Genomic DNA, 24,724 nt, shown 5'->3' with positions numbered 1-24,724 from the left:
AAGCAGTGAAGAGACGTTCAACTCCTAATTCTCTCAGAAAATGCTTAGACTGCAGTGCAGATTAATCTTGTCCTGCCTTGGCAGCTTCGTCCTGCAGGGGCATAAAAACAGAAGCTCCAAGGGTGCCTTGGCTCGATAACAAAAGGAGATGATCCTCTGTGCCCTCAGGGTTGCTAGGAAGAGTCTGTATGGAGCAGGTTTATTCAAGGACAATGCATTGATGCTCAATTGGGTTGGGATATGGGGAATTCGGAGACTTTGTCAATAACCAACTCTGTCTTTGTGCTGGTTTTTTATTGATTCTTTATGTAAATAATTTTTTTATCCCATTAAGTTTGCCAACAAAATTGCTTTTCTATAATCTCAATATATTTCAATTATCTTTATGTGTAATCTCCTTTTTTCATAAAATATCACACTAAGTCCTATATAACGCACAAGTGTCTTTTTAGCTCTAAATGGATGAAGCCCCAATTCACAATGGGGTTTTAGTATTATGTATTATTAATTATATTGCCCGGTTTGTAAAAATTGGCAAATTGGGTAAATTAATGCCATCTTGTGGTTTTAGCAGCAGGTTTCATTCCCTACTTATGCTCTGGTAAACAAAAGGCAGCTGCTTATCAAAATACTTGTTGCATAAGCTGAACTTGGATATTTTAATGACTGTAACTAGTCAAAGCTATGTTATGTGTTCTCTCTATGCTTCTTTTGTTCTTCTCCCATCTCCCTCTTTCCCTTTAAACTTTTTTCCCAGCCTTCTGCCTTTATTTCCACCTTTCCTTTCTCCAGTACATTTGATATAAACTCAAAACAATTTCTCACAAAGTTTTATATCAAGTGAAGCAACATCGCTGAAACTGTAATGCATACTTTCTCAGTACCATACTGCTGAACAGGACATTTTAAAAAAATCAATAAATATAAATTGATATTAATAATAGTAATAATAATAATAATAATAATAATAATAATAATAATGATAGACATGAAACAAAATATTTTAAAAAAGAAATTCTATGCCTACTACGGTTGCAAAATTGATAGCCCAGAAAACTATCTGAGAAAGGGAAACTAATCTACAGGAATGCATGGGTAGTGGAGAGTTCTTTTGGAAAATCAAATCCAGAACTGACCTGACCCTTTCATTTTTGAAATGTGAAGTTCAGAATTGCCATAAATGCCAGAATGCCAACAGGGAACACAGACAATCTTAACCTTATAAAATATCAAATACCATCCTGAAAAGTTCACTTCCATACACTGCTGGTACGAAGTCCCATCACCCAGCCTGAGAAACTCTGCCCTGACCCCTTGTTTGGAACTCCACCTCTGACTCTGTTCTGAGTTCAAACTCCCTCTGCAGGAGAAAAAGCACTACAGTGCACAACCACATGCATGCAGTGACCTTTCAGCAATAGAAGAATTGAGTATTTGGATGAATACTTTACCGCTCTATAACTAGCACTTCAATTCTGAATAATAGAGGCCAGCCCATTCATTAGATTCTATTAAAGTGTTAATGAGAAGCGATGGGGGGTGAATGAGAGAACACTGGGGAGAAGGAGAGGAAGAATTTCACACAGGCCCAATAAAAGTGCTATTGTGATTTAAATCAGATACCTTTCTATCTGGCAGAAGAAAATACATTTTTCTAAATCGTCTACTTAACTGCTTCGTAACTGTAATAGACAATTATCCACTCAGAACACACTCATGCAACATTCGACTCTTACTGGATTGAAAGTAAATGCATGAATGTATGTACAACTATGATTATAAGTCAATTCTGTTGTGCTGAAATAAATTGGACCAGTGCAAAAACTGTTGCTAATTTCAGTTAATTGTGATTTTATCAAACTTCTTAAAACTATTTACACAAATCTGTACTTGAATAGAACCTACAATAGATTATTAGGGCCATTGCAGATAAAAGAAAAAACAATGAACCGCGGAAGAAAACATTTCTACCAAAAAAGGCAGGTAAAACAATGCAATTTTACACAATAAAATGCATAGATTTATAATATTAATTATTATAATATTATTAATATATCTGCAACAAAAAGTGACAGACCGAGGTGATAAATTTAGAGGATACACATCTGGAAAAGTATTAGTATTTGGTGCACATAGACACCAGTAACAGAATGAAGTCTCCCAAGAACAGGCTCACCATGAACACGTTGAACAAGATTCAGAATACACACCAGAGATGGTGAGGGAGACGTTACTCCACGGCTGCATCAAATAATAATATTATTTGTACAGCTCTATACAAAATCAATATCTCCTATGGCTTATGGACAGAATTGTAAAAATAATGATTAAAAGAAGATAAAATAGAAACATTCTATAAAAGATTGAAATGCTTTACTAAAAATACAGATTTTTGGTTCTTTCTTAAAGCTGTGGCATTCGACAGATGAGCAACAGCGGCACAGAAAGCTCTGTCAACCATGTTGAGCTCAGTTGGGATCTTGACACATGAAGAAATTTGGGATGAGTGGAGCAGAGGCAGTGTGTTGTGGGTTGAGAAGTTCTTTGAGGTAAAGAGAAACATTTCCATACAAGCATTGATAATTGAGGAGAGAGATTTTGAAATGAATCCTGATTTCAGATGGGAAGCCGGTGCACATTTTTGCAGTCTCATTAAGATAGCTGCAAGGTTTTGGACAATTCGAAGACTCTAAAGACTCTTTCTAGAGATCCCTAGGAGCAGTGATTTACAACAGTCCAGTCTGCACTTGGGAGATGTCGTTCTGGTATACAAAAAGACGCTTTGGAAAAGAGTATCCAGATGTGCATCCCCTACATTTTTCACCACAACCAATTTATCAATCCATCATCTATACCAGCTGTCAGGGTCACATGGCGGTCTGGTGGCCACATATTGTGGTCAATGTGAGATGTGGGACACACCCTGGATGTGTAGCCAGTCTATCACACATTGTATTGTTAATACAATCAAACAAATTTTCAAACAAAAATGAATAAATTTGCTGTAAATCTTCACCATTTAAATTGAATTTGTCTGTAATCTTTGACACAAATTCACACTGACAGTTTCTTTAACATATGGCTTCAAAATCCTGGCTACCCAGCAGACATTTGGTATGTGGCACTTTCCATTCTTCTGCTCAGAATGTGAAACTGCATGCGTGCATGTGTGCGTGTGTGTGCGTGTGTATGGGCGTGCATGTGCGGGGGGGTGTGTGTCTGTGCCCGGATGCTTATGGGTCAATGTCAGTCTGTATGGAAGAGATAATGAGGCAGTGTGTGCTTCACTCAGCTAACCCCTGGATTTAACTTACAAGTCCACCGAAATTGGCTGCAGAAGTGGAAAACTGGGAGAGCATTGTCTAACTATGTGTTGTTTGTTCTTAGTATTTTTTTTTTTTTTGCTGTAATTTAACCCAAAGGACTCAAAAATATTTTTCTCAGACCTCAGCAATGACAGCTTCACATGGAAAACAGGAATTACAGCTGGTTCAACTAAGCACGTCTTTGTATGGGATGTCACAATTTGACAGAGAGTGAGGAATTGCTTTCAACTCTATTGCACTTACACACCATGAAAATACTGAAAACAACACTCTACTATCTAATTATTTCTGGCATACAGCAAAAAAGCTTGAAATGAAAGAGATGACTGAAAAAAGAAAACTAAATTCTTTCACAAAACAGAAAAATATCAACCAATGATAGCCAATGATTACAGTATATTATCTAATCTATATTTTTACTTTAGACTAATTAAATAAATCTGAGGTAACACTTTATTTGACGGGTTGTGATTAAAACTGTCATGACACCGTCATAAACATGACATAACACCTGCCATGAACATGAGTAAGTCTTCATGAATATTTATGACTGTTGTCATAAAGTGTCATTTGGTAAATCATGACTTTTAATACAAAGTTGACATAATTCAAAATGTCTTTGTTATGACAACTTGACTTACTCATGTTCATGAGAGGTGTTATGTCATGTTTATGACAGTGTCATGACAGTCTTATTCACAACCCGTCAAATAAAGTGTTACCAAATCTGAAAATAAGGCTGGGCGATTGGACAAATTTATTGACCATCGACTACAGGCTGTACCCTTCTATGGTTGTTTTTTAAGAGCGATTTCTTTATTTTATTATTATTTTTTTTACTTTCTTAATTACTGTAATTACAGTGATACATTGATACCAAACTATAGGCATTTTCAGAACAAAACATTGCTGATAGTGGCTTCAAAATGAGCAGCATGGTGACGAGCATTTTCACAGTTTTTGTTTGGCTACATCTGGACAATTTTAGATCAGAAAAAAATTGGACTGCTTTATCCAAGATCCTTTCCAGATAACTTAAGAAAATAGTCTGAGTGGTCACACTAGTATTTTGCAACATACATTTTGAAAAGTAGGTCTATCAGTGGTTTGATAACTGTCTCAACCATGCCCAGTTGAAAAACATTGTGTAGACTCCATTTAGAAAGATTTCACAACACTAGTAACATCTAATTTGATACATAAAATACAGATTTCTATCTGTATTGATAAAACCTCATTGATTTAGCAAATTTAATCTATATTTTCATCAACGACAACTGAAAATGGTAAACTGGTTAAACTCATGTTTTTGGCAAACTTATGAAAGGGTGTGTCTCACCTTCTTCTTGGACTTGAACACATTACAGCGGAAAACATTGCTCTGACCATCTCTGGCAATGTAGCTGAAGATCTTCAAATCTTGTGAGTCATGAGAAACGTAGAATATTCTAAAAAAAACAAAAAAAACAACAAAAAGTGAAGTAGTTAAGAGTGGACGTACAAAAAAACCCAACAAATCAAGGAAGCATTTTAAAAACATAAAAACATATTTAGTGACAAGGAGACATGTGATTAGAATAGTCTGATGCTTTTTTATAAATGTATAACTTGTTTCTCTTTGTAAGAAACAAACATGTTAAGAAGTTACTTAATTTGGTGGAATGGTTATTTGAATAAATCAGAAAGACAATTTCTATTGCTTTTTGTTCAGCCAGGAACAGGAAGTTCAGAAAGTCAAAAATAAAGTGTAAACATAACTGAGGTTTGGGTGAAAAAAAGTTCTGCTGGTGGGGGAAAATTACAGAAACCAGTTGTGAAGAGATAAATAACATCCTGCAGAGCATGTAAACACAAGAAGAGAGAAGTAGGAAAAAAGATGGAAAGGTAAAAAAACACAACAAAAAAAACAATAAATAATAACCTGCAGGAGGGAGAAATGTGTACGTATTGGGATCCACAGATACTAATTCGTGACAGACTATGGCTGGAAAAAATAAAACAGATGAAAGAGGGAAGAAAATGTTGAAAGAATGCAGAAATAATAATCAAAGAAACTGTGAATAAAAGGCTGTTTTTATTTTAACTTAAAAACATCCAAAAGAAAAAGAAAATCCCAACAACTTTCTGATGCTTTACGTGACACCAGCCACAATTTTATAAGCTTAAAGGTCTTTGTGCACAACTCAAACCTCCCTTTTGAAACTCCCAAGCAATGTGAAACTAATTTGCATGCTCTCCACCCTTCTGTGAGATGCGTGAGACCGGATGAATATTTTATTTTGTTTTTGAGCACAATGTAATATGATGGTCTTGTGCAAAGCCCAACATTGGCTCCACAACTAATCAAGAAAAAGAAAAAAAAAAAAAACCTTAGTTGTTTGCCAAAACCTTAAAACCATATAAACAGACATCTCCCCACAGGGACGCTCATTAAATAATGCATCCAGAAATGCACTGGCCTCATCTTTAATTATCCCAAATAAGGGCCAAACTTCAACTGTATAAACCACAACTGAGCAATAATCGTTTCAATCCCTACCCCCAAAACCATGGCTTAACTCTTAATCAACTTGGATATACAGTAAGTACATACATGTAATTTTTTCCAAAACCTCAGTTCAATAACTTATAAAGGTGATACCAATGTGCAGTATAGACTATAACACTGTGTAAAATCTAACATCTGCTTGGGTTTACTTAGTACTCTAGTGATTCTTGATCCTTGACTAAGAATATACTTAATGTGTGCTTTCAGCAGTCTTCCTTAATGCCCTAAGGAAACAGTTTTTTGTATTGATTTCAAACATTAATCTCATTTATTTGAATCTTTGCATGTGTTTTCAATCTCCCAAAAACAAAATTATTTTAGCTTTATTCAAGGGATTTTTTTCAGTTTACTCTCCTAAATAGTCTTCAAATCCAATTGAAACTAAGTCCCAGTTTAAAAATTTTAAACGTGATGCATATGTCACTAAAATATAAAATGTAACTGTGTAGGCCCCAACTGTCCCCTAAAGGATACCACAATCAAACAGAGCACACATTTCCAGTCTGAAAGCAGGATTTCATGTTTTTTGTTCTCAAAAATTGTAATATTTGTGCTTACGTTTTCAGTTTGAAAAGAAATAGCAATAACAAACTTTTTTGTTATTCTTATTGTATTCTCTTGGAGGATTTGGCTAGAGCCTTCAGTAAACCAATCTGCAACTCTATCCAGATTCTTAATAGGCTGCCTATTCCTTAACTCACTGACTGTTCTTAATCGCTCTGTAAAGCCCCACTAGAAAATTCATATGGATTCTTACAAGCTATTTTTTTGTCTTGATATGTTTACATATTTTATGTGCAAACTAAGCACATTGATTAAACAACAAAGTCCTTGTTTATATTGCTATTACTGTCTGTGACTTGATTCTGATTAGGTTTTCTTATTGTGCTTTTCATTACAGTGAATCTGAATATCAACTTACTGTAGAGAGTATGAAACACATGAGGCAGAACAGCTTTGTAATTGGGTAATTAGAGCCATAATAAAAGGCCTGGTATAGGATGGTTTGAGTAATTTATCACACTGAGACAATAAAAAACCAGACAGGAGTAAAAAAAAAAAAAAAAAATAGAGGGGGTTATGTAAATAAATACATGCCTGCTCTGGCAAAATGCACATCTATCTGTTTGGCCATGTGCATGTTAGTTTTTGTGCATGAGATTGTGTACTTTTAATCAGGATACTCATCTGTTCACCCAGTGACATTTCTGTGGTATTTATTTGGGTGTATTTCCTGGAAGCCAGACTGGCTGGGGCTGCGTCGTATGGATGGTGTTCTTCATCAACACAGCTTAGCAGATGGTCAAATGCCAGACACGGCTCACTGCTGTGACTCATTCAATCACGCATACAAACACCACTGAGCCAAAGAACCGGTACCTGATTTTCTTTTCTGTGTGATGCTGTCTAGACGCTGTTCCAGGAGGTCAATGCATACATATACAGACATCTAATAATCTTGTGGTCCTCCAGTTTATTTGACCACAAAAGAGTTAGGACAACAGGACAACAGTGGTCTGTTGTCATTACTGGGGGTTCTGTTATAACCCTAAACATCTCTTTAACAATTATTTCTGACCTTTAAAACAACTGTGTGACAGCCTTTTGTTTGTTTACACTGTAAATAAATATTCTGTCATTTTACACGTTTTGGATTATCAACAAGCCGATTTTTACTTCAGTGCAATGTTGATAGACAAACTCAGTTGTCTTTTGCAGATTTCAGCAAGAAAAAACATCAGTGTTCAAAATTATTTTTTTCTGTCAAACAGAGCTAGACTGAATGTGGAAAATCCCAAACAAGACTGTGAGTGAGTCTGTAATAGCTTAGACTCACTCACTACAAGGACCTTACTTGCTTTTTTTTAACCTGCTGGTGTCACATCCTGTCTTTATTATAAATATGTGGCTGCAGTGTAACATGAATCTGAGTGATCTATTAGTTTGAAAAATGTAGCAATGATTAAAAGTGCCAATGAAAACTACTTACTGACTCAACAAGCATAATGAGACATGTATTCCATCACACACACATACTGTATAGTGAGAGAGTGTATAAATTAAATAAAACTTCAAAAAGTTCTACCTATGACCCTGACTAAATTAGAACTGCCCCATTTCCTATTTGTTTGGATTAAAATGATTTTTTTTTCTTTCAAACAAAACTTTCAGAAATCCTAAAAAAAACACTGAAGTACAATTATGGCCATGTCAAAGCCAGTAGGTGCCAATGAAGTGAAAGAAAACAAATTCTTAATATTTGCAAACCTTTTTTTTTTTTTTCAAATCTTGATCTAGACCTTACCCATTGTGAGGCATGTACTTACAACTCTAACCTACAACTTCTGAATGGCCATGTGTGATACAACTCAAGACTATGACCATTGAGACATATAGAAGACAGAAAGCCAGTGAGTTTCCTTCAAGTTGCAGTTTACCCATATCATCATAAAATATCCATACAAAAGTTTTGCCCAGGTTTTTACAAATAATGCAAAGTTACTCTTCTTGTCAGTCAAATGTTGAACATCTCTTAAGTTTCAAAATGACACAATTCTGCATTTCCCGGAATTGCTGCCAGCTCTGTTTACCTTAGGAAAGAATGTAGCCGTAGTACTTTTTATTCATCACTTGCAGTAATTAGAGTTTCTAAGCACTTATAAGTAGGACTCAATGTCTTCCTGATATCTTGGGATATAGCTATGAAATGATGCAGTTGCCAATTTTATTTAGCTATTTTGCCACTGGAGAACCTCGTCTTTGTGTCACCACACACATTGAGCAGGGAGATTGTAAATGGCCTGTACTTGTATAGCATCCTAAATCTCTTCACACTTTATTCAGTCATTAACACAGTTGACAAGAAGGCACTACATTGTAGCTATAGCTGCCCTGGTCCAAAGTTACCATGCATGGGCATGACCTGGTTCACTCACTGGCAATCCAACGACTACAGGACAAATCAGTGAAAAATCTTAAAAGGTATTGCTCCAAAACCAGTTTTCAAATCTATAAAGAAATTGCTCAAAACAAATCATCTACGGCCATCTCAGTTCTATCACCTAAATCTGACATAAAACCTGTTGGGTACCATGAGAAGAGTGCCTTTTTGCTATGGATTATGCAAATAGAAATAAAAATGCCACCCTATATATGTTTCAACCTTAGTAAATCCTTTTAAACAAGACTGAGTTACTATCGAATTAGTTAAGTAGTTTGCTACAAATGACTAAAGCAGCAGAAGTAATATTTATGTCAACAGAAATGTTTTTTAAAACATAAGCCTCTTTATAAACCCACAATTTCATCACAACGCAGAATAGAATACCTATAAATAAATTACTGAAACAGATTCTATGGACATTAATGAATTATGGAGGAACAGAAAATTAAATTGCCTGAATAGCTTTCTGCTATATGCTAACAATCACAAACAGAATACTAACGCAACCTGATAAACAATCCTTACTATCCAATACTGGAATACTGACAATTACAGTACAGATAGATTTTAACCTTTTTATCTGTTTTTGGGGCCTTCACTTAAATCCTGCACAGTGAGTCAATAAGATAAAAGGAAATTCCCTGCTTTTTCTGAAGCTGGGGACATGCTCTTGTGATCTGCCCAAGTCTTGGTTACTGTGGAAAACTCTCAGAAAGATACAAAGCAACATTACTGGCTGTCAGACTGCTGAAGCGCAGCTGAGAGTGAGTAAAAGTGAGCTTAACTGGCTGGCTTAGCTGACAAATCCCTCAGCGGAACACAGATGACGGCAGAGATACATCTTTATCCACCGTCTCTCAGAGGAACAGCTGCCAAACATCCAGGTGAAGACACATCAAACAGAAAGCAGCTTTGAATAAGAGAGGTAGTCCTGACATAAATGCTGGTTAAAAGTGAAAATAAATCAAACTACAAATACTGCTAGCAGCAAACTTCTTTATCTTGAACTTAAAGAGTTAGTCTGCCTTGTTTTCAGTCATGCCGTCTTCTCTTGAGGGTATGTCACTATCTGCTGTTGCTGACTAAAATCACATAACAAGAAAATGGTGGGTCTACAAATAATAAAAAAACATAGTTGATTGACGAAAAGTCTCACAATTCAACCTTGAAGAGTATTCTGTGAATTAAAGAATATAGGTTCAATTTGAACATCTTTCTGCTAAATATAATTCTTAAACTAAATGGGATAAACAAATCAATAAGAATCCATTTTTAATTTTAGATCATTCAGATATTATTAGACCTACTGAGGAAAAAAATCTAAAAATATTGGATTTGAATCTTTGGTTCTCAGAAACATTAAAAACAAACGACTTCACAGGAATCAATTCTTCTTTTTGTAATATTTACAGCCAAACATAATAGAATGTCTCACAAAATAGATAAAAAGGTCAAGACTCTTCATCTGTAGGTGAGGACTTGAGCAATTATTCACAACTCGGATAGGCTTTTTTGAGCCATTTAATTAACATTTCATGAACCATAAAAGGCCAACTTATGGACTAAAGGTTTTTAAATGTTGAACTTTTCTTTTCAGAAGCGCTTGACTGTGTAGAAGGAAAAAAATTCTGATCAACAGTAAACATTGTGGAATGAAATATAGATTAAAAGTCATGCATAATATAAATATGCTGTTATAATTAATGACATGTTGTTGGTTTTTTTTTGCTTAGTGTGTATTAACAGCAAACCTGAAGGATGATTATAATTAAAATATTACATGTGTACAGTGTCTCCAAAATATGTAGAAATTATTACCGGTATTTGAAATTTGGCTTTGCGCAACAGAAAAGCTGATACTTTGGAAAAAGTTGGAGGCATAGAAATTTAGTTTCTGAATCTAAGACAATGGACTTGAATAAGGAATGTGGGGTTTGTTCCCTTACTCTGTTTTGAGTAATTAACATTACCTCTAGTTTCTTCAATCAAATTGTGTTTCTGAGTTTATTGCTCCAAAGAGCAGACATCCATTGATGTATTTTTAGCACATTTAGCCACTGTCCTTGTCAAGGGAAATTGTGTTTCTTCTCTGCCTTTTCAATAAAGTATTGTTTGAAAGTAGCTCAATAGATATTGTCAAATCATGGACGCTGTTTGACAGACAGCACTGTCAGACTAACAATTATATTTTATAGATTACTCAATCTGTCAAAAACATTATTCAAAAAATAAACAAACTTTTTTTATTTCATTGTTTTACTGTCAATTCTAGCTTTGGATAGATTGTATTTGTGTCAGGACTGGGGCATTTTGCACTGAAATTCAATGAATGCTGTTTATGTCTATGGATTCAAATTCTGAGAAGTTGCATAAGAGGGAGCAAACAATTCAAAATATTTAATGATGATGGAAATGAGACATTTTCATACATTTATTAAGATACAGAAGAAAGGAAACTGAAGGACACAAAATTATCAGATTTGGTTTGAATAATTGCTATTAAATAATTGTGCTCAAGATCTGACAAGCAGAATGAAAGGAAACATAAAAATCTGACCATAATTCACAAAAAGAACAGTTGATTCTAACTTGAAGTGAACCAGAGCAGTCATTTAGCGAAAAAGGAAGCAATAAGAGAGAATGCGTGGGTGAAGTACACCTAAAGGAAAAGACTTATTTGGAGATCCTGCATGAATTGTGAGAGAATCAGAGAGAGGAAAACAAGAAGATTCACTGAGTTTAAGAGGTGAGGTGGGAGCAGGAAAAAAAACAAACAATCTAACTAGGTCATATTAAACTCACTGAAGTCCCAGTAACACAAAACCAACAGACCAGCCAGCTTCTGCTGTACACAAACAAATGTAAAGCACCTCAGCCTGGCACTGAGTAACTATTAACAGACAGTGTAATGCCGGATTAACTAGATTCTCAATGACTGCACACTCGTTCACACTCTTAACAGCTAACCATGGCAATAAGCCCTTCCTGTTAACAGGCTGAATCCATCGTGCAGGAGGCTTGCGATAGGATGTTTGAGTAATGAAGTGGGGTTGCTGCAGAATGCCTCGATCATTTTTCCTCCGATAAATTGCTGCCCGTGAAAACACAGGAGCTATAAATCAAAAGCAAAGAGGCAACACACACACACATACACATCATCACCAGTGGCACAGTTACTTACGATCGATACAATATTGCGCCTGTGCCAGATCAGACTTGAGATGTCTGTGTTTGCCTGTTGCAGCATGAGCATCATGTTCGGGCATGAAATCTGAACTGAACGGTATTAAATATCTCTCCACATTAAACGTCCTGCTATTGGAAATCATTGAAAGCTTCAGTTTCGGCAACATGAAACATTTGGAACTACAGCATAGTATCAACCTGAAAGCACAGGAGAATCTCATCTTAGAGCCATGAAAGTATCCCATTTAGGTTGAAGTAGAGGGGGTCTTTAATTGTTTGAGTCTGGTGGAAACTGCCTACTATCTTATTATATGGTGTGAGTATTATTTTGAGATATAAACCATAGCATGAGTGATCAGAAAATATTTATATATTAAGCCTTGTGGCTTGTCACTATGCATTGTGGCAAATTCCAGTCTTGCTTTTTATGCTGTGCTTTCAATATCGGTGTCCTCCTTTGTTATCTCCCACTTTGGCTCAAGCAATGGTGGATGCACCTTGACCTTGGAGTGCATCTTTAATTTCTTTGGAGTTTGTTCTGGCCTCTATGGTTGCCATTTGTATTGTCCTCTTAAATTTGTTATCATTTTTTTCCTTCTGTGGCCTTAAACTTCTGAATAATATGTGCAATTGTAATCAAGGGAGCATCATGCTGCTTGGGGATGATCTTACAGCTTGTACCTTTACATGCCTGCATATAATTTTCTTTCTAATCTCCTGGAACACCTTTCTTCTTCACTTCCTGTGGTCCATGTTCAGTGTGGTCCACACTATGTCACCACACAGCCTAGTGACAAGTCACCCTTTAAATAGGCACACTGACTGACTACAAGCTTAAAAACACCTTAGTTTAACATGTCCTTATGGTTTAATTACTTTCAATCTTTTCTAAAGGTACCAGCAATTTTGTTCATGTCTGTTTCATTTGTTTACTTCTTAAAATGATTCTGCTGAGCCACGTTTCAAAGGTAATAAGCTAATTTTAAGTAAGTTATTATCATTATGTTATCATAACACTTGGAATATAAAACAATTGTATAAACAGTCCTTTGTTATATTAATATTGTGCATGCACATGCGATGATGATTGAGTCACAATATATTGTACAGCTCTAGTGCTTTAACACTTCAACACTAAGAAGCACTATTGTCTGAGAAAAAAAACAAGTAATTCTGAACAAACAGAAAGCTCCACACCTCTTCCTCTACATTTTATTTCTCGGCCCAGTCAACAGCCCTAAACCTAAAATGCTGTCCAGAGCAGGATGCATCTGACACAGATGTAACCTAACCACACAGTACAGACAGCAGCATTTTGATTTAAGAGACAAAGTGGCAGAAGTACAGGTTCATTATCAGAAAAGATGTTATGTCAGCTCAAACTCTGCTTGCCAACATAAAGAAAAGCATGGAAATTTTATTGCACAGACTTGGCAAATCTGAACAGACTTAATCATGGAGCAGGCAGCTGGATGATTAAATTCATTTAAGTCAAGAAGAAAGGTTAGCAGCTCAGCTTTATTTTAATATAAGAATCTTGCAATCTTCACTAAAATAACACATAAATGCCTGTGCCTGGATAAAAGCACATTCTGAGCTCTCGCATGTGAAATGAGGTCATTAAAGTTATATTTCTTCCGTACAAAAGACTGAATGAAACTTTTAAACACAAACCACAAAACTGTTCAAGAATGGGGGGAATTATTTATGCTGGTGTTTTTCCTCAAAGGACCTACAGGAGTGGCTGCGGTGGATCTCAACTTCCCATTTCTATGCATGAGTTTAAGAGAATGGGAACAACAGTCTCTAGTTGATAGATAAGCACTGTGCTTAAGAATGTGAATTTTACAAACACATAACATGACCTATATTTAATCCTTTATTATGTTTAAAATCAATTTAATTGTAAAATGTAAGAATAAAAGGCAAGTACCATTGTCTTTTTCTAGACCAAATCTCCTTGTTATAAGTGAAGAATAAATCATACTTAACTGGATTAGTCACATTTAGCTGGTGCTCACTCGGAAATACTGACCCCATTCAGTTTAGAAGAAGCACATACAGTATCAAAGAGTCAAAGTGAAGACTGTGCTCACAGCACAGAAAATAAAAGAGCAGCACTTTAGGGCTGAAATGGTCTTATCTTGAACAAAGATTAGTTTCATGGAATAAGAGTGAATATTTATTAGGAATTCTGTAAGTTAAGTAGAGGAGCTGCAACTGTAAAGAAGAGAACTCATAAGCAAAGTTTGAAAATTTGTGCTAACTAGCATATTTCAAATCTAGATGCCCTCCAAAAACATTTAACGTTGTCTGTCATCAATCACTCCTTTCTGTCTCTGTGCTAGTTACTTAGTTAATGTCAATATTTTTTTTATTCCATGCTAAACCTAAAAATCAGTCATCATGTTAAACAAATACAGTGTCTTCTTAATTTAAAAAAAACAAAAAAACAACAAACTTCTACAATTGATTGATTTGCCAAGTCTGAATTTGGTTGATTCATTGGCATTATGAAACTTTGCTTTATTTCCAAAAAAAGAAAAGAAAACAAGTGCTGCTATTTTATTTTGATAGCAGGGGAAATTCTGAATCCAAAGTACATAAAGTGATTGTGGTATAATTATCATTTTTGCATCAAGCATATAGTGTCAATCTTAATCTTATTTTTTACTGAACTCAAAAAGTTCACCCATGAATATGCTGCTTGATGTTATGCAACCAGATCAAACTGGTAGGAGATTTCAGTTTTAATACATTTCCTAGAAAAGAATTTTCAATATTCAACCTGCCAATCACAAGTCAAACAAAACTGACCGACTAGAGGTCCGGTGCATCACAGAATTTAAGAATAGACAGGCTCTCTGAAGGTCACCAGATCAAATGCGTGGCAAGAGTTTTAATCCCAAAAATAGGACTGATGAAACAAAATGGTGCAACTGTCTTTCTTTTCAGAAGAGCAGAGAAATGAAAGGCAGAAAGAAAAAAACAAATCGTCTAAAACATCAGTTGAATGCAGGCAAACAAACAGAAAGAAGAAGCAACAAGTCATGAATAAGAGAAAGCTGATGTGGAGCTTTATACATAAGATCACAGGGAGAGAAGCGGATAAATCTGTTGACATTCCTGCAGAGTGTGCTCCAGTAACAACTCCAAGCTCTACCAGGATCTGAGAAGAACAAGACAAAAACATGCAAAAAACCTTCCCCGAATGTGAAAATCGGGTGTTTTTTATGGTAATATCAGCTTTTATTATTAATCTCCTGACCAAAACCCCCAATATGAAGTAACAAAATCTTGGTTATGATGGGTATTTACTCTAAATAATTTCAAAACCTAATAAGGAGTTTAGAACAGAAAGAACCTAGCTGTACTGCAAATAAACATTGCTGTGAAAATGTCTTGGTGACGTCAAACTGCAGCACAGGTTAGATTTCTCATTATCATTGCTCTCTTATCTTCCCTAGCTAAAGGACAACTTAAGCTAACTCCTTCACAACATTTTAGTTCTCCTCTTTCACTTCGCGAGCTCTCCTTTCTTATTAAATCAAAGGGATGTCAGTGATTAAAAAAATCCTGCAGTAAATATATCCAGTCAAACTTTATATATAAAATTCTTTCCATCCTTATAAGGAAAAGACTAATAATTTAAAAGGACTAATAAAATAGCACACATTTGTGTCCTTCTACAACTTAAATATTTTCTCAATTTCAATATATGGACATGTAACCTGCACAAAATAAGGAACCCGTATTTTATTTTGGCGGGTCAAACTGACAGCACCCTTTTAAGTTACGGGTCACAGGTGACTCGGATCTCAATCGCTGTTGCTGCTGTCCCTGTGGCCAGCTGCTCGTCTCGGCGTCTTCTAAACTTATAGAAGAATACGGCTGGATCGAGGCTTACAAAAAGGGCCGAAGGATTAAATTGGGTGTTTCCTGTCGACCGCTCGACGGTGAGTCGTTTAATTTACGTACTTTGTTGTCTTTGGAAATAGAAATGCGGTGGCGACACGCCCACTTAATCTGTGCATTAATGACTGAAAAGTTTATTTATTGATTTAAAAGGTCATTTTCTTTTTGTTAATTTTGTGGCCGAATAGATTATATATTGTTAAAATATTAGGCCTTTTGATTTTTGTAGATTTGTCCTTTTAGGACAGTTTTAGTTATTTTTTTGATTGATTTTTGCTAACGGCCTATAGAACTCTGGGCTTGGTCATTTGTTTTTATTGGGGAGTTGCGCAAGGGGAAAAAAAGGAAAAAAAAAACAATTGTTTATTGAAACGATATGGAAGTCAATTAAGTTTAATTGACTGCGTCAATTAAACTTAGATATAATGTGAAAGTGCACTTTAATTTGATCTGTACCGGTAACTTTAATTTGATTTGTACCTTTTACCTAAGGTCTATACCCTTGATTTGAATCTGAATGTAACTTTGAATTTGATCGCGATCTTTAATTGGAAATTCATTTGAAAAAAAATCATGAGAAAACACTTTATGGAATATAGTTATTTGTTTATTTTTTGTAATTGTTGAATGTTTCTTTATTTTGGATAACAGTTTAACAATGTTTAAACATGACAGCTAATTAGGCCCGAGCAGCAAAGCGCTGCGAAGGCCTATTGTATCTGTACTGTTTCTTATTATTATTAGGCCCGAGCAGCAAAGCGCTGCGAAGGCCTATTGTATCTGTACTGTTTTATTATTATTCTGCCCCCCTCTTCGTGTGCCTTTTTGGGGGCTTTATCATATTCAAAAACTCACCAAACTTGGCGGTCGCAACTAGAAAATTTAAAAATTTTGAATTTTAAGGTTGTCGCAAGAATCGCAAAAAAAATTGCTGAACGGCGGCAACTAGCAATTTTCTGTTGACACAATGGTATGAACGTACTTCATCGTAGAGACATGAAATTTGGTACACTTGTAGAGCTCACCAAAAGACTCAGAACTTACATTTAATGTTATAAGCCAACTATCACAGAAAGTCGGCCATTTTGTATTGAACGTCCATTTTTTACCTCGATTTTGACGTTTACAGCCTTCGTATTTGATCGAACTCCTCCTAGGGATTTCGATTGATCGACTTCAAACTCGGTCAGTCTGATCATAAGGCATGTTTGATTTAAAGTTATCAAATTGGTGAGTTTTGGAGCATGTTGAAGGGGGGTTAGCAGGGGTCAAAGTTCACCTACTCGCCATGAAACACGAAACTCTTATATTTCCTATATAAAAACACAAAGAGGGACCAAACTTTCAGTGATTGATCGGCATCGGGTGCCCTACAATACCCTATGGTCAAATGATGACATCACTTAGGCCACGCCCCCTGAGAACAGGAAGTGTCATGTTTTACTGTGAACGGTCGCTATCTTAGCCCTTTGACCTAATCAACATGAAACTGTGTCCAGAGACAGAAGACATGTTGGTGTGTTGTGGATTCCAACCCCGACCGGCTTTGACATAGCAGGTGGGCGTGGCGGCGTGGCGAAGTGACCTGTAACGCCGTTGCCATACGTTTGGCTCTGAATTCCACAATTTCGGGCCCAGCTGCTCCAAACTTACTAGGATGGATCCTTATCCACCCACCGACCGGAATTCATAACAAAATTTGGTGGGCGTGGCCTAATTTCTCTATAGCGACCCCTAGAGTATTTTAAATGAACAGCCCTAAGCCATGCTTTAACCTAGAATTACGAAACTTGGTACACATGTGTATCTTGTCAGGACGTACAAAAAAGTCTATTAGAGCCATGGTCGAAACCCAACAGGAAGTCGGCCATTTTGTATTGAAGGTCCATTTTGGACCTCGAGTTTGACGTTTACAGCCTTTGCATTTGATCGAACTCCTCCTAGGGATTTCGATTGATCGGCTTCAAACTCGGTCAGTCTGATCATAAGGCATGTCTGATTTAAAGTTATCAAATTGGTGACTGTCTGAGATTGCTGAAGGGGGGTTACCAGGGGTCAAAGTTCACCTACACGCCATGAAACACGAAACTCTTATATTTCCTATACAAAAACACATAGAGGGACCAAACTTTCAGTGATTGATCGTCATCGGGTGCCCTACAATACCCTATGGTCAAATGATGACATCACTTAGGCCACGCCCCCTGAGAACAGGAAGTGTCATGTTTTACTGTGAACGGTCGCTATCTTAGCCCTTTGACCTCATCAACATGAAACTGTGTCCAGAGACAGAAGACATGTTGGTGTGTTGTGGATTCAAGCCCTGACCGGCTGCGATGAAGCAGCTGGGTGCGGCTGCATGGCGAAGTGACCTGTAACGCCGATGCCATACGTTTGCTTCCAGATTCCACATGTTTCGACCGAGCTGCACCAAACTTGGCTTGAGTGATGCTGGTGTGATACCTGAAAATTCTATGTCATCAGATTATGACGTCATCTAAGCCCCGCCCCCTCAGAACAGGAAGTGCTATTTTTTTCCTTGGAAACTTTCATCTATGGCTCTCTTGACCTAATCAAGGTGATTCTGTGTTGGATGACAGATAGGAAGTTGGTCTCGCTTGCTTTAAAGTGCCAAGAGTTTTCAATGGCGGCAACGCCGTTCGTATACGTTTGCCTCTACATTCCACATATTTTGACCGAGCTGCATCAAACTTGGCCTGAGTGATCCTGGAGGCTTGCCCGTCAATCCTACGTCATCACATTATGACGTCATCTAAGCCCCGCCCCCTCGGAACCGGAAGTGCCGTTTTTTTCCTTGGAAAGCTCTGTTTATGGCTCTCTTGACCTAATCAAGGTGATTCTGTGTTGGATGACAGATAGGAAGTTGGTCTCGCTTGCTTTAAAGTGCCAAGAGTTTTCAATGGCGGCAACACCGTTCGTATACGTTTGCCTCTACATTCCACATATTTTGACCGAGCTGCATCAAACTTGGCCTGAGTGATCCTGGAGGCTTGCCCGTCGATCCTACGTCATCACATTGTGACGTCATCTAAGCCCCGCCCCCTCGGAACCGGAAGTGCCGTTTTTTTCCTTGGAAAGCTCTGTTTATGGCTCTCTTGACCTAATCAAGGTGATTCTGTGTTGGATGACAGATAGGAAGTTGGTCTCGCTTGCTTTAAAGTGCCAAGAGTTTTCAATGGCGGCAACGCCGTTCGTATACGTTTGCCTCTACATTCCACATATTTTGACCGAGCTGCATCAAACTTGGCCTGAGTGATCCTGGAGGCTTGCCCGTCGATCCTACGTCATCATATTATGACGTAATCTAAGCCCCGCCCCCTCGGAACTGGAAGTGCCGTTTTTTTCCTTGGAAAGCTCCGTTTATGGCTCTCTTGACCTAATCAAGATGATTCGGATGATAAACTCTGTCAATGCTCACTGCTGGCTGAACCGTGTGGGCGTGGCCAAATGGCGAATATCAGTCCCTCGCCATATACATACGTTTGGCTCTAATTCACACATGGATCATCCGATTGGCGCCAAACTGGATATGTATGACCTTTGTTCTGCTCTAAAGAGCCCAACGGGTTTGAGATGTAATTTGGGGAAAATGCGCGACAGCTTCTGCAGCGGCTAGCGGGCGGCGGTGCTGGAAACTGCGGCAGAGCTTCTGCGGTGGGGAGCGGGCTGCGGCTCTGGAAAACGCGCGAGAGCTTCTGCGGTGGCCGGAACCCCCGCGGTGGCCAATAGGCCGGAGCGGCGCTTGCTGCGAGGGCCGCCCGAGGCTGCTTGCAGCTTTAATTAGGCCCGAGCAGCAAAGCGCTGCGAAGGCCTATTGTTTCTGTACTGTTTCTTATTAGGCCCGAGCAGCAAAGCGCTGCGAAGGCCTATTGTATCTGTACTGTTTCTTATTATTATTAGGCCCGAGCAGCAAAGCGCTGCGAAGGCCTATTGTTTCTGTACTGTTTCTTATTAGGCCCGAGCAGCAAAGCGCTGCGAAGGCCTATTGTTTCTGTACTGTTTCTTATTAGGCCCGAGCAGCAAAGCGCTGCGAAGGCCTATTGTTTCTGTACTGTTTCTTCTTATTATTATTATTACGATTCTGCCCCCCCAAAGAGGCGCCTTTTTGGGGGCTTTATCATATTCAAAAACTCACCAAACTTGGCGGTCGCGACTAGAAAATTTAAAAATTTTGAATTTTAAGGTTGTCGCAAAAATCGCAAAAAAAATTGCTCAACGGCGGCAACTAGCAATTTTCTGTTGACACAATGGTATGAACGTATTTCATCGTAGAGACATGAAATTTGGTACACTTGTAGAGCTCACCAAAAGACTCAGAACTTACATTTAATGTTATTAGCCAACTATCACAGGAAGTCGGCCATTTTGTATTGAACGTCCATTTTTTTCCTCGATTTTGACGTTTACAGCCTTCGTATTTGATCGAACTCCTCCTAGGGATTTCGATTGATCGACTTCAAACTCGGTCAGTCTGATCATAAGGCATGTTTGATTTAAAGTTATCAAATTGGTGAGTTTTGGAGTATGTTGAAGGGGGGTTAGCAGGGGTCAAAGTTCACCTACTCGCCATGAAACACGAAACTCTTATATTTCCTATAAAAAAACACATAGAGGGACCAAACTTTCAGTGATTGATCGGCATCGGATGTCCTAAAATACCCTGTGGTGAAATGATGACATCACTTAAGCCACGCCCCCTGAGAACAGGAAGTGTCATGTTTTACTGTGAGCGGTCGCTCTCTTAGCCCTTTGACCTAATCAACATGAAACTGTGTCCAGACACAGAAGACATGTTGGTGTGTTGAGGATTCCAACCCTGACCGGCTTTGAGATAGCAGCTGGGCGTGGCGGCGTGGCGAAGTGACCTGTAACGCCGATGCCATACGTTTGCTTCTAGATTCCACATGTTTCGACCGAGCTGCACCAAACTTGGCCTGAGTGATCCTGGAGGCTTGCCCGTCAATCCTACGTCATCACAATATGACGTCATCTAAGCCCCGCCCCCTCGGAACCGGAAGTGCCGTTTTTTTCCTTGGAAAGCTCTGTTTATGGCTCTCTTGACCTAATCAAGGTGATTCTGTGTTGGATGACAGATAGGAAGTTGGTCTCGCTTGCTTTAAAGTGCCAAGAGTTTTCAATGGCGGCAACGCCGTTCGTATACGTTTGCCTCTACATTCCACATATTTTGACCGAGCTGCATCAAACTTGGCCTGAGTGATCCTGGAGGCTTGCCCGTCGATCCTACGTCATCACATTATGACGTCATCTAAGCCCCGCCCCCTCGGAACCGGAAGTGCCGTTTTTTTCCTTGGAAAGCTCCGTTTATGGCTCTCTTGACCTAATCAAGGTGATTCTGTGTTGGATGACAGATAGGAAGTTGGTCTCGCTTGCTTTAAAGTGCCAAGAGTTTTCAATGGCGGCAACGCCGTTCGTATACGTTTGCCTCTCCATTCCACATATTTTGACCGAGCTGCATCAAACTTGGCCTGAGTGATCCTGGAGGCTTGCCCGTCGATCCTACATCATCACATTATGACGTCATCTAAGCCCCGCCCCCTCGGAACCGGAAGTGCCGTTTTTTTCCTTGGAAAGCTCTGTTTATGGCTCTCTTGACCTAATCAAGATGATTCGGATGATAAGCTCTGTCAATGCTCGCTGCTGGCTGAACCGTGTGAGCGTGGCCAAATGGCGAATATCAGTCCCTCGCCATATGCATACGTTTGGCTCTAATTCACACATGGATCATCCGATTGGCGCCAAACTGGATATGTATGACCTTTGTTCTGCTCTAAAGAGCCCAACGGGATTGAGATGTAATTTGACTCCACTGCGCCCCCTAAGTTAATACATCGGCTGTATCTCCTCGACGCATCGACCGATCTGCGCCAGATTTTTTGACAGTCGTCGGGGAGCGCCGCCGAACGCATTCACGCGTGTCGCCCGGTGGACGGGCGGGGAAAATGCGCGACAGCTTCTGCGGCGGCTAGCGGGCGGCGGTGCTGGAAACTGCGGCGGAGCTTCTGCGGTGGGGAGCGGGCTGCGGCTCTGGAAATCGTGCCAGAGCTTCTGCGGTGGCTGGAACCCCCGCGGTGGCCAATAGGCCGGAGCGGCGCTTGCTGCGAGGGCCGCCCGAGGCTGCTCGCAGCTTTAATTATTATTACGATTCTGCCCCCCCAAAGAGGCGCCTTTTTGGGGGCTTTATCATATTCAAAAACTCACCAAACTTGGCGGTGGCGACTAGAAAATTTAAAAATTTTGAATTTTAAGGTTGTCGCAAAAATCGCAAAAAAAATTGCTGAACGGCGGCAACTAGCAATTTTCTGTTGACACAATGGTATGAACGTACTTCATCGTAGAGACATGAAATTTGGTACACATGTAGAGCTCACCAAAAGACTCAGAACTTACATTTAATGTTATAAGCCAACTATCACAGGAAGTCGGCCATTTTGTATTGAACGTCCATTTTTTACCTCGATTTTGACGTTTACAGCCTTCGTATTTGATCGAACTCCTCCTAGGGATTTCGATTGATCGACTTCAAACTTGGTCAGTCTGATCATAAGGCATGTTTGATTTAAAGTTATCAAATTGGTGAGTTTTGGAGCATGTTGAAGGGGGGTTAGCAGGGGTCAAAGTTCACCTACTCGCCATGAAACACGAAACTCTTATATTTCCTATACAAAAACACATAGAGGGACCAAACTTTCAGTGATTGATCGTCATCGGGTGCCCTACAATACCCTATGGTCAAATGATGACATCACTTAGGCCACGCCCCCTGAGAACAGGAAGTGTCATGTTTTACTGTGAACGGTCGCTATCTTAGCCCTTTGACCTCATCAATATGAAACTGTGTCCAGAGACAGAAGACATGTTGGTGTGTTGAGGATTCCAACCCTGACCGGCTTTGACATAGCAGGTGGGCGTGGCGGCGTGGCGAAGTGACCTGTAACGCCGTTGCCATACGTTTGGCTCTGAATTCCACAATTTCGGGCCCAGCTGCTCCAAACTCACTAGGATGGATCCTTATCCACTCACCGACAGGAATTCATAACAAAATTTGGTGGGCGTGGCCTAATTTCTCTATAGCGACCCCTAGAGTATTTTAAATGAACAGCCCCAAGCCATGCTTAAACCTAGAATTACGAAACTTGGTACACATGTGTATTTTGTCGGGACGTACAAAAAAGTCTCTTAGAGCTATGCTCTAAACCCAACAGGAAGTCGGCCATTTTAGATTGAATTTCATTTGACCTCGATTTTGACGTTTACAGCATTCGTATTTGATCGAACTCCTCCTAGGGATTTCGATTGATCGGCTTCAAACTCGGTCAGTCTGATCATAAGGCATGTCTGATTTAAAGTTATCAAATTGGTGACTGTATGAGCTTGCTGAAGGGGGGTTACCAGGGGTCAAAGTTCACCTACTCGCCATGAAACACGAAACTCTTATATATCCTGCACAGAAACTCACAGAGACACCAAATTTTCAGTTATTGATCAACAATAGGTGTCCTAAAATACCCTGTGGTGAAATGATGACATCGCTTAGGCCACGCCCCCTGAGAACAGGAAGTGTCATGTTTTACTGTGAACGGTCGCTATCTTAGCCCTTTGACCTAATCAACATGAACCTGTGTCCAGAGACAGAAGACATGTTGGTGTGTTGAGGTTTCCAACCCTGACCGGCTTTGAGATAGCAGCTGGGCGTGGCGGCGTGGCGAAGTGACCTGTAACGCCGATGCCATACGTTTGCTTCTAGATTCCACATGTTTCGACCGAGCTGCACCAAACTTGGCTTGAGTGATGCTGGTGTGATACCTGAAAATTCTATGTCATCAGATTATGACGTCATCTAAGCCCCGCCCCCTCAGAACAGGAAGTGCTATTTTTTTCCTTGGAAACTTTCATCTATGGCTCTCTTGACCTAATCAAGGTGATTCTGTGTTGGATGACAGATAGGAAGTTGGTCTCGCTTGCTTTAAAGTGCCAAGAGTTTTCAATGGCGGCAACGCCGTTCGTATACGTTTGCCTCTACATTCCACATATTTTGACCGAGCTGCATCAAACTTGGCCTGAGTGATCCTGGAGGCTTGCCCGTCAATCCTACGTCATCACATTATGACGTCATCTAAGCCCCGCCCCCTCGGAACCGGAAGTGCCGTTTTTTTCCTTGGAAAGCTCTGTTTATGGCTCTCTTGACCTAATCAAGGTGATTCTGTGTTGGATGACAGATAGGAAGTTGGTCTCGCTTGCTTTAAAGTGCCAAGAGTTTTCAATGGCGGCAACGCCGTTCGTATACGTTTGCCTCTACATTCCACATATTTTGACCGAGCTGCATCAAACTTGGCCTGAGTGATCCTGGAGGCTTGCCCGTCGATCCTACGTCAACATATTATGACGTCATCTAAGCCCCGCCCCCTCGGAACAGGAAGTGCCGGTTTTTTCCTTGGAAAGCTCTGTTTATGACTCTCTTGACCTAATCAAGATGATTCGGATGATAAACTCTGTCAATGCTCACTGCTGGCTGAACCGTGTGGGCGTGGCCAAATGGCGAATATCAGTCCCTCGCCATATACATACGTTTGGCTCTAATTCACACATGGATCATCCGATTGGCGCCAAACTGGATATGTATGACCTTTGTTCTGCTCTAAAGAGCCCAACGGGTTTGAGATGTAATTTGGGGAAAATGCGCGACAGCTTCTGCAGCGGCTAGCGGGCGGCAGTGCTGGAAACTGCGGCAGAGCTTCTGCGGTGGGGAGCGGGCTGCGGCTCTGG

At 39.3% G+C, this 24,724-nt stretch overlaps 1 protein-coding gene across 4 annotated transcripts in view; it reads right to left on the bottom strand.

Annotated features, from left to right (window-relative positions):
* LOC116725481 (carboxyl-terminal PDZ ligand of neuronal nitric oxide synthase protein-like) overlaps nucleotides 1-24,724 on the bottom strand; it is a 196,779-nt gene that overhangs the window by 76,603 nt on the left and 95,452 nt on the right. For all 4 annotated transcript variants that reach the window (XM_032571557.1, XM_032571558.1, XM_032571559.1 and 1 more), the window contains one exon: nucleotides 4,666-4,774. In XM_032571557.1, coding sequence (XP_032427448.1) covers nucleotides 4,666-4,774 — 109 coding nt within the window. The remainder of the gene's footprint in view (nucleotides 1-4,665; nucleotides 4,775-24,724) is intronic.

Source organism: Xiphophorus hellerii, chromosome 9 (assembly GCF_003331165.1).
Source record: "Xiphophorus hellerii strain 12219 chromosome 9, Xiphophorus_hellerii-4.1, whole genome shotgun sequence".
NCBI lineage: Eukaryota > Metazoa > Chordata > Actinopteri > Cyprinodontiformes > Poeciliidae > Xiphophorus > Xiphophorus hellerii.
This window is presented reverse-complemented; position numbering and strand designations above follow the sequence as displayed.